This window comes from Tupaia chinensis, unplaced genomic scaffold, assembly GCF_000334495.1.
Source record: "Tupaia chinensis unplaced genomic scaffold, TupChi_1.0 Scaffold142914_1, whole genome shotgun sequence".
Classification (NCBI taxonomy): Eukaryota; Metazoa; Chordata; class Mammalia; order Scandentia; family Tupaiidae; genus Tupaia; species Tupaia belangeri.
In genome coordinates, this window is record NW_006202759.1 from 368,433 (window position 1) to 379,518 (window position 11,086).

Below are 11,086 nucleotides of genomic sequence, written 5' to 3' on the forward strand. Positions count from 1 at the left end.
CAACACGGTAGGTGCAGTGACAGGTTCCCACTGGCTAGTCCTTATATGTGATAAAAGAAGAAGAAAATAACCAATGATGGACATTTAGGCCAGCTGTAGTAAATTGAACCAGGTGGACACCTTGGCAATACTGTGAAAATCAGACTCTCTGAATAGAATTTGGTAGTGCCGCTGAAACAAACCAGTGGTTGAATGGTAGTCAGTCAATGCAGAAGGTTGAAACTGCCCTTATCTACCACATGAACTGAAGATACACAAGTTCAGGGTTTGCTCTGTTTATGCATGGCTATTTCAGCTTATAGAAAACTGCCTGATATATATCAGGACTCAAAAAATAGCTGTATGAGTGTATGCATTTATGGAAGAATTGAAGAGAGACCCAGGATCCAGACAGCTCTTCAGTCTCTGGTACTGCCCCCTCTGCATTTTGACTTCTATCGGTCCTTGAGCTACGTGAGATACCCCAAGGCCACTAGACTTCTTGTTTTCCCCTTTCTTATGTAACCTCATGATTATTTCTGTTTTTCCTACAATAAGAATTTTAATAAAGACTCACTCATTCCCTTTCCTTCATGTACCAATCCATTCCTTATGTGCTTATTCATTCCTTTAAAGATAAGGTGTGATTCCCATGAACAATGCTCCATTCTGGGCTTAAAGAACACAGAAGTGACATATACTAAAGGTGGCTCTAGGTAAATGGTGCCTAGCGATTAGAACACATTGAGTTGAAACATGATAATGGAGGCACATTGCAAGCGATGGGATGCAGGGAAATGACACAGTGGGGTCAGCAGCGCCAGATGTTTGTGCAGCTCATTTGAGCTTATCACTTAATGTTAATTTTCTCATTCTTCTTTGGAACAGTATAAAGGAATAATCTCTCCCTAATGACAAGTTTGCTTTCAGCATTACATAACTGCATGGCTTTACTTGGGTTGCCATGACAAGAACCAGATTAAGTGGATAAAGCAACAAAAATTCAATGTCTCACAGATCTGGAGACTGAAAGTCTCTATTCCAGGTGTCAGCAAGGTTGGTTTATTCTGTGGGTTCAGAGAGAAGCATCAGTTCCAGGCCTGTCTCTTGGCTTAGAAATGACCTTCTTCTCTCTTTGTCTCTTCTTCACATGGTCCTTTCTCTGGGTATGTAACTTTGCCCAATTAGTCCATTTTTGTAAAGATACCAGTACAATTGGATTAGGACCCACCACAACGATCTCAGTTCAGCTCTATTACTTCTGTAAAGAACCAATCTCCAAATAAGATCACACTCTAAGGGTTAAAGTTTAGTACTTCAACATGTGATTTTAGGGGGAACACAATTGTCCCATATCCTTAATGTAAGTCTGTGAAAATTTGTGTGCACAATGGAGTCAATTCCTGAACATTTACAAAGCGCTTATCATATAAGGTTGTAAAGTCATGTCCAACTAGGGACAGAAACAATCTGATCTTAGGTCAAAGTCCTAAGGAGACAGCAAGAGATTGGATCTCAGCCCAGGTCATCACACAGTTCAGAACATCTAGTCTCTGTTAATAGAATAGAACGATCTGCCCTGGGACATTCTACCTTTAGAATGCAAGTGATAACCATATAAGTTAAGTATCTACTGGATGTCAGACAGTGGCACAGAGGGTAAAATAGCTTCTGTGATGCAATCCCAGCTGCGAAGTTTGCTGCTTCCTATCCAGAGAACTTTCTGAGTATACAAGGCAAGCACATATCCAAGAGTAGGCCTGGGTGAAACAGGATGGATCACAATGTCAAAGTCCTACTGGGGATATTGTCTTGCTTACTCTTATTTTCTCTCTTACTGAAGAAATAAATTTAAAACATTTTTAAAAGAGAAATGTGGTTCCCTCTTGCTAATTTTAGTATCTTTTCTTTGTCTGTATTTTTGGCAATAGGACTATCATCTGCCTTGGAGAAGATCTTCTTGGGTTTATTGTATTTAGAGTTCTTTGTATTTCTTGGGTCTGGGTATTCAGTGCCTCTCTAGTTTTGGAAAGTTTTCTTCCACTATTTCATGGAACACATTATCAATGCCCTTATTACTTTCATCACCTTCTGGGATACTGATTATCTGGATGTTTGGGTGTTTAATGGTATCTAGTATTTCTCATATATTATTCTCATTTTCCTTCCTATTTACTCTGTCTTCATGTTGGTTTTTTCTAGGTCAGAGGTTTTGTCTTCTACATCTGAGATTCAATCTTCTTCATGCTCTAATCTGCTTTTTTCACTCTTTCTGTGACAGTTTCATAAGGACCAGGAGCTACAACAGATTCTGAAATGGGTAGAAAAGTTCCCGAGTGCCTGTCCTCGTTGGCTATGGGGGAGCAAGGTCCTTCTACAAATTTATGACCCAGACTACATGAAGGTGATTCTGGGGAGATCAGGTGAGAGTGAAACCCACATCCCAGCTGGAAAACCTATCCCTCTTGGGAATGAGCTCCAGGACTGTGAAATTACAGGAGAACGTGGCAGGTCAAACATCATATCTACCTCTCTACCAACATCCATTAAGCACAAACCCAGCATAAGGCCAACTATATTTCCTGAGTACTGAATCTTTCAGATAAAATAGGTATGGAAGCAAATACTATTTTCTATTTTGTTAATTTTGTTTTTCACTTTTTAAAACAAATTGAGATCATCCCTTAGATAAACTTCCTCAAATATGAGAGGTAAATGTCATATTCACACTAATTTGGGTTTAGAATCTCTGATTATTGCCCATCCTGGGTTGGGGTGATAATATAGCCATCTATAGGATACCCAAAGGCTCTGTCTCCTTTTTGGGCATAGAGGATACAGCCTATGCTATACACCAACTGGTCATTGTGATCCTATAGGTGTTCTCTTGCTGGTACACTGGGTCTGCCTTTCTGACTATACACTGAACTTCAGGATAGGTTAAGAGAAGGGAATGGGATGCAAGTGGGAGGTGAATTTGGACAAATTGTCAACTAACAGACCGCAGGAACTGATGGCAGCAAATGATCTGAACCATAGCTCAGATGCTGCCTTATTTGGTTGCCCAGTTACTCACTAATGTGCTTTTTTTATTTTTTATTTTTTTATTTCATTTTCTTCCATACATTCAATCACATTATTATTTGCCTTACAAAATGGATATTTAAACAGGTGACTAATGTGCTTTTTTATCTTCCAGATCCAAAGGCTCATGGTACCTATAGATTCATGACCCCATGGATTGGTATGTATATCTAACCAGGACAGTGATCTGCTTGCCAACTAGGTTTCTCAAGAGCTGTATCTTTGGCTCTCAGAGAACAACAGGTGACAGGTGCCACTGTCATGATCTCATCCCTAAATCCTGCCTCATTTTTCTTCTTTTAATCCTTCTAGTCACTTCTTTTTCTTGAGAGGTTTTTGCTATAGGACATGTGTGCTTTCCAGAAAGACAGAGAGAGACAGAGAAACAGAAAGCGAGGAATCACCTCCTGGGGGGATGGTCATGCCTCAATTCCTTCTACTCCATTCTTCTCTCAGTATCTTGGGCATGCACACACACATGCCCAGCGTGAATTTAAGCCACCGGGTCTGAGACTCGAACCACCGTCAACCACATGAGAGTCCAGTGACATAGCCATTATGCCAACTGCTGGTACCCCTTCTAGTCACTTCTAATTCTTTCTTCTTTTAATCACATCCCTTCCTATAGATGGAGTGAGCTCCCTGAGCTCAATTCCTTTCCACATCTCTTCTCAGTTTTCTCCAAACACCACAGCCAGTTACTGAAGTCTCTCCATGACCTTTCCCCTACTCTTTTCAATCCTTATGTCATGATCATCATAATCACCTGGGTGTGCTAGCCCAAATGGGAAACTCACATTCCTGTAATAGTCTGTCGCTTTCTTACCTTCCTCCAAGAAATTCTGTATTCATCTGAGTTTTCTTCCCAGAGAATCACACTTCCTCCCTTTCCTCCAAAATTGTCTCGTCACCCCTCTGATCATATACCTGACACACACACAAACTCACACTCATCTGGTCCAGGGCGTGGTTTGCTCCTGTTGGAAGGACAGACATGGTTCCAACGCCGCAGGATGCTGACCCCAGCCTTCCACTATGACATCCTCAAGCCCTATGTGAGGCTCATGGCAGACTCCGTCAAAGTGATGCTGGTAAGCCTGTATCTCTCTCAGCTCCACACACCTACACATAGCACACACCCTCTGATTCCACCCAAATGCCTGTGTCTCCCAAAAAGATATCAGACACTACATGGACTAACACTCCCCAACTCAGACGTACACAGCATACCTCTGAAGACCATGTGTCCATTGTTAAGGGTTCAGACACCCTTCTCTGTCAGGGCCCGTTTGCTATCATAGACACATCCACCTACTATCAGTCAACCAATGTGACCCTCACATTTGTTTTTTGTTTTTTGTTTTTTTTTTTTTTCTTTTTTTGGAGGGGTTTTAGATGAAGGGCATGTGCACTCGCCAGAAAAACAGAGAGAGACAGAAAGCGAGAAATGACTCCCCAGGGAGGATGGCCACACCGCGATCCCTTCTCCTGACCCTCACATTTTGACATGCTGTGTTCACTGCACTTAGAGATACAGATCCAGATACACCACTGGCACTAACACACATATAGACACACAAAGATGTGTCTGACAGACACGCTCAAGTCTACAGATATATATACACTGGCAAATGTGGCCACATATTCTGGCTTTCCAAACTTAGAACATGAAGAGCAGGCAAGCTTCTTTTCACTGGTGTCATTACTTATAAGTGCTATCACATTGGGGATGGGTCAATGAGATGCTATCTCAGGAGGTTTTCAGGCAGAGGCCCCAATGGCTCTGCTATTCAGGAGAGTCCATTGGAGGGGACAGTCTTCCCGTAGATGCCCTGGGCAGTGGCAAGTTCATTGGTGAGGGGGATCCCAAGATCTTACTCAGCCAGGATCTGCATGAATTTGTACCTCTCCGTGGAGTGAAAATGACACCAGGTCTTCTTCATGCTCAGTGCAGGTCCTGCCACATAAGTGGAGACTCTGATCTCTCAGCTGTGCTAACTAAAGTCTGATAAATAACAGAAAATTAATGTTCCTGATGTGCTTTCTTTAGTTGCCCCCTCATACTGGTCCTATAAACTTCTCTTTCCTGGACATATTTGCTCCTTAAAGTTGGAGTTCACCTGTCCCTCTTGCATATCTTACAATTAGAATTTTAAACAGTTACTCTGCTCTTTGTATCCTGAAAAACAATGTTTTTTGGTCTACAAAAAGTGCTGATCTTCATAACTTGTTTCTAAAATTGGAAGTAAACCTAAAATATTATGAGCCAACAGGTTTCATTTTATTTAAAAACCAAAACCAAACAAACTAACAAACAACTGTGTAAGAAAATAAGCACTAGTTTATAAACACTTGATTTAGACCCTTGGTATGCTTTGTAAATCGAGGAAATCACATCAGAATATATAGAGACAGGGGGAAAAGTCCAGCCCTCTTAGCACATGACTCGTGAGGAAACTGAGAAAGTCCATGTTCTTTTGCCCCACAAGGACAAATGGGAGAACCTCACTGACCAGGACACTCCTCTGGAGATCTTAGGACACATGTCCATGATGACCTTGGACACCATGATGAAGTGCGCCTTCAGTTACCAGGACAGAGGCCTGGACAGGTCAGTTTTCATCTTTTAGCTGTGGGTCCTTGTTCTCACAATCTGCCGTGGATGCACTTAAGAGGTAGATGGAACAGCTCATGTGCTCACCTCCACATGAAACAACATTCCATTCCACCCTGAAAAAGCTCTAAATCTGGCTGCATTCATGAATCCCTGATCCCTATCATGAGAATAGCCTGACTGCTCATGCCTTTATATAGAGGCCAGGAAATCACAAGGGATGTAGGACAGAAGTGATAGGTGCCTCTCCATGACCTGTCCCCACTGTTTGGGTGAATTTCCACCCAGAGTCCCACTCTGCCTATGAGTAGATGGCATCCTTTCCATGCTGGTCCTTTCTGTACCCTCTCCTCTCAGGAATACCCAGTCCTACCTCCAGGCCATCGGAGACATGGGAAACCAATTATTTTCTCGTATGAGGAATGCCTTTCACCAGAATGACATCATCTACAGACTGACCCCTACTGGCCGCCGTGTCCTGCACAACTGCCAGCTTGCCCATGAGCACACAGGTCCTGTCTCTGACTCCTGTCTTCTGACTCCCTTACTGCATACAGCCCTAAGGAGCTGGCTTGACTTGTCAGGCAGAGCCAGGTACCCTGGAATCCCTGAAGATCCAGACTAAGCTTAGGCTGGGGACTTCCTTCATGTGGAGAGAGGGATCTGAGTTATTGTTGTGTCAGGTAGAGTGCAGGGGCTACATGCATCTGCTCACTGGTCTTATTGACTGTGACCTCACCCCACCAGCATTCAGGCAGAGGCTCCATGGACTGTGCTCCTGAGTTGATGCACAGCTGCTGCATGGTGTTAGAGCCCTCACTATGACCCATACACCACACCCACACTTAGCCTGAGCTCTACCTAGTACCCAGATTGGGGCAGGCAGGACAGATGGGGCCACTAAAGGCTGCAGTAACGCTCATATCTACCTGGGAACCACTATTCTGCCACAGACAGAGTGATCCAGCTGAGAAGGACTCACCTGCAGGAGGCTGGAGAGCTGGAGAAGGTCAGGGGAAGGAAGCACTTGGACTTCCTGGACATCCTCCTTCTAGCCCAAGTGAGTGTGTGGAGGACAGACCTGAGGCTGTGCCCAGAAGCAAGAGTGTGGGACAAGCCCTGTATTCTCCCTGTGGTTCCTACAGGCAGAGCGTGTGAGCAGTTTGTCTGACCAGGACCTCCGTGCTGAAGTGGACACATTCATGTTTGAGGGCCATGACACCACAGCTAGTGGCATATCCTGGATCCTTTATGCTATGGCCACTCACCCAGATCATCAGCAGAGGTGCCGGGAGGAGATCCAGAGTCTCCTGGGGGATGGCGCCTCTATCTCCTGGTAAGTGAGTGCTTGGTCATGGGGGAGCCCTGCCGACTTGTTATGGGTAAGCTTCCAGCCTACTTGAGCCCAGCACATCCCACAATGGGTTCCTTTCAGGGACCACCTGGACCAGATGCCCTACACCACCATGTGCATCAAGGAGGCCTTACGACTCTACCCTCCAGTACCTGGTGTTGGCAGAGAACTCAGCAAACCCATCATCTTCCCTGATGGGCGCTCCTTACCCAAAGGTATGAGCTCCCTGACACTAACTAATACACATACCTCATGGGGACACATGGAGGGCCAGAAATCCAGGTGCGCTTTAGTCTTTCAGAACTTCTCTGACTCTGCCTTTCCTCATCAGTAACACTGGTATGTGCTTTGTGGTTAGAATGAGGTGTATGAAATCTCCAGCCCAGGGCTGGACCACAGCAAAAGTTCAGTAAGTATTAGTATCTCTTTCTTTGTATAAAAATTTTCTTAAATTGTATTAGATGTTGGCCTAGATGATCTGTAAGATCCATTCCAACTGGTAATTTCATAGGAATAAAATCCAAAACTTGCATTGTTCTCCGGAGCTAATATTTTACCCCCTTTAGAATCTATTGTCTTACCGTATGTTTACCTTCATTTTAGTGGCACTAGCTTTCTTTGATTCTAACATTCTTGGATTCTGTTTCTGAGTCAAAGTTTACAGTAGCCAGAAACCACTCTGTGCACATGTGCTCACCAGAGAGACAGAGGAAGAGAGAGAATGGAAGCAAGAAAATACTCACATGGAGTATGATCACACTTCAGTCCCTTTTCGTCCATCTCTTCCTCCTCTCCTCCTTTTGGGCCTTTGGACACAAACACACAGATTCCTAGCATGTTTTTTAAGGCATCATATCTCAGACCACATAGCTGACCATGTGGGATCTGGGTCCCTTAACCACCAGGCCAATTTTTACACTTTTTATCATCTTCCAAATTTGGCATAGTATGTGAATACCTCAGCTTTGATGAGTGGAAACTGATGTACCTAACAGTTGATATGATGATGCCCAAGTCCTTGCAATTGTCTCCCCATGGATGTCTCATCTGTAGCTCTGGATGTGATCTTGGGACGTTATCTCTAAAATTCTCATTCTCTGAGACATGGAGGACTGGAGAGGATTCTGACATGATTAGGATGTAGAGGTAAACGAGGGTGATCAGGAATACAGTGTCTCAAATCCAATTTGGTCCAGTCTTGAGGAGCCCTCAGGGTGATGGCAGAGAGCAGCTGATGACTAGATTTGTGGCCCTCACCATGGTTAAAGGCTGCCTGATGGCTCATCCATCATTGGGTCCAACCCCAGCTGAGTCACAGCCTAGCTGTGTGATCAAGGGAAGTCGCTTTGCCTCTCTGAGTGCAAACTGCCTTGACCGAAAACTGAGGAGATGAAAGTGCCTATCTTGGGAATTGTTCTGAGGACTTAATGTATTCATGTATTTCCCCAGCTTATTTTGGGAAGAATGTACAAATTATAGGGTGTCACTGGAGCTACTATAAGTAGGAAGCATCTGGTGCTTTCTTACTTTAGTCCTAGGCTGTGGCATTCTGTCATTCCTTTGTTCAGGGCTTCCTAAGCCAACTCTCTTACAAAAAGATCATATTGTTAAAAGAAATGATTTCTGTCACCCAAGTTACTGTATAGCCCTATGCTGGCTAGAGATCAAGTCCCACCCTTTGGGTCTGGTCATTCTCTCTCTCTCCTGTTTGTCCGACAGGTATCATGGTCTCACTGTCCTTTTACGCCCTTCACCACAACCCGGAGGTGTGGCCAAACCCAGAGGTATGACAGTCCTGGGAGGAGGATGTGGGAAGGTCTCTTTGAACCTGCTCTTCTACTTCCTCCTACAATTGGGTGTCCTGTCCCCTCATGAGATGAGAGCAGAGGTTTACCCCTACCTGTCCTGGTCCTTTTGTTCTCTCCATAGGTGTTCGACCCTTCCCGCTTTGCACCAGGTTCTACTCGACACAGTCACGCTTTCCTGCCCTTCTCAGCAGGGTCCAGGTGAGATGTCATGAGTGTAAGCTTTGGGTTGGAGTTCTCACCTGTAAGGGTTTCTGAATGTGTGTGGTTCCCCACATTAATAGATTGTATCTTCAGTCATTCCCTTGTTAGTGTTATGGTAAGGTGGGCTCGTGTGGCATTTCTCTGCACACCCAGAGTGCAATTTTGGAGTACACCAAGGAGACGTCGACTCACCGCTCATCCACTGACAGGCAACACTCACTGTCACTGCCGGTTACCAACTCATTGCACTCTATTTTCCTCCTTTTAGAGATAAAACGTTACAAATTAGTTTTTCACATATAAATTGAAATGTAATGTTTTGACCTTTATAATTGGACCTTGTGCCCTGGAGTGCTGGTTTGTGAAACAGAGACATCAGGCCTACTAAGATCAGAGGTGGGGACAGGGCCATCCTTAGAACATTTGTAGACTTTTTCGAAGACCCTGGAGACCATGAAATGGGTCTGGATTGTAGGTGGAGGTAGGAGGGGTGACGGCTGGGCCACATGAAGGAGAGACCTGAAAGCTCAGCTCAGAACCAGGCCTGTGGCTACTTCTCACTTCACTGTTCCCTCCTGGCCCAGGAACTGCATTGGGAAACAATTCGCCATGAACGAGATAAAGGTGGCCGTGGCCCTGACCCTGCTCCGCTTTGAGCTGCTGCCGGATCCCTCCAGGGTCCCCAACCCAATAGCACGTATCGTGTTGAAGTCCAGCAATGGGATCCACCTGCGTCTCAGGAAGCTCCGCTCACCCTGATAGGGACAACTGCAGGCTCTGAGGACTTCCGTTTGCCATGCCGTCTTCCTGTCTCCTGCTCTGGCCCCCTGCCCACATTTTGCTTGTATCTGCCCACCTGACCATCTTCCCACCTGCCTGCTCCTGTGTCTTGTCTGTCTGTCTGTCCTGCATTCTCTCATCTTTCTCCAGGGTCCTTACCTGCTTGTTCCTTGACTTCTTTCACCTGCGTCACTGCCAGTCCACCTCCCTCTTTATCACTGTCCACCTTGTCTGCCTGTCTGACCCTTCCCTTTGCTTTTTTGACTGCTTGTAGTTCTTGTCTGAGTTCCCCTTTGGTGCTGCAATAAACTGACACATCCTTAGTGAACTAAAACAACACACATTTGCAATATTATTGTTCTGGAGGTCAGAAGTGTAAAATGAGTTTCACTGGCCAAAACCAAGTTGCTGACTTGCCAAATCCTGTCTGCAGGTTCTAGAGGAGCCCCATGCCCTCAGCTGCTCAGCTCTAGAGGTGCAGTTCTTGAATTCCTTGGTACTGATCCTTTCCTTTCTCAAGAGCCAGCAACCTCTTTGGATCCCTCTCTTTCACTGTCTTTACACACTCCCTCTATTAGGACTCTTGTCATTATGTGAAACCCCTTTGGATGATTTCTCCACATTAAGATTCCTTACCAACATTGTCAAAGTCTGTTTTGACATATGAGTTTGTATATTTATGGGTTCTGGGGAGTAGGAGGACTGTGATATGGAAGCCATTGTTCAGGACAGTGCAGTACCTACCTGTCACCTTGTCTGTCCATTGACATCTCTCTGGGCAGTACCCACCCACCCGACTGTATTTCCACACCCTCTCTGTCTTTGCTCCTCCCTGGAATAACATTCACAAGGTTGAACATAGTGTCCAGCTTCCCTTGCAGGGAGGTGGAGAGAGTAGAGGAGAGACAGAGGGAAGGATAGCAGAGACAAGCCCCTCTGGGGAAGGAGAACAGAAGAATCCAGGCTTCCTGACAGGTCCTCCCCCTTCACACAGCCTCATGCCATGTGAACCCTGACACCACACACCCTACGGAGCTCTCAAGGCCACTGGCAAAGGAGTATGGACAAAGGTTCTTCTCTAGGAGCTCAGAGAGAAGCTTGCACCTGTGGTCCACTCCATTATATTGGGCTAGCTTGTCTTTTCTTCCCATCAAGAAAATTTATTTGTATGTATGTGTTACACCCCCAGGGGAAAAAAAATCCCAGGATTTTCCCTCCTATATCTTTCTGTCTCACTTCTTTGTGGTCCATGTTGCCAGCTGAGGA

At 45.1% G+C, this 11,086-nt stretch overlaps 1 protein-coding gene across 1 annotated transcript in view; it reads left to right on the top strand.

The window, feature by feature from the left end:
• LOC102476589 (cytochrome P450 4A11) overlaps positions 1-10,464 on the top strand; it is a 25,773-nt gene extending 15,309 nt beyond the window's left edge. Inside the window, exons 3-12 of the mRNA XM_027766391.1 lie at positions 3,179-3,223; positions 4,027-4,154; positions 5,553-5,674; positions 6,035-6,189; positions 6,631-6,737; positions 6,823-7,013; positions 7,113-7,246; positions 8,751-8,815; positions 8,961-9,037; positions 9,625-10,464. Coding sequence (XP_027622192.1) covers positions 3,179-3,223; positions 4,027-4,154; positions 5,553-5,674; positions 6,035-6,189; positions 6,631-6,737; positions 6,823-7,013; positions 7,113-7,246; positions 8,751-8,815; positions 8,961-9,037; positions 9,625-9,799 — 1,199 coding nt within the window. The 3' untranslated portion in view covers positions 9,800-10,464. The remainder of the gene's footprint in view (positions 1-3,178; positions 3,224-4,026; positions 4,155-5,552; positions 5,675-6,034; positions 6,190-6,630; positions 6,738-6,822; positions 7,014-7,112; positions 7,247-8,750; positions 8,816-8,960; positions 9,038-9,624) is intronic.
• The last annotated feature ends 622 nt before the right edge of the window (positions 10,465-11,086 follow it).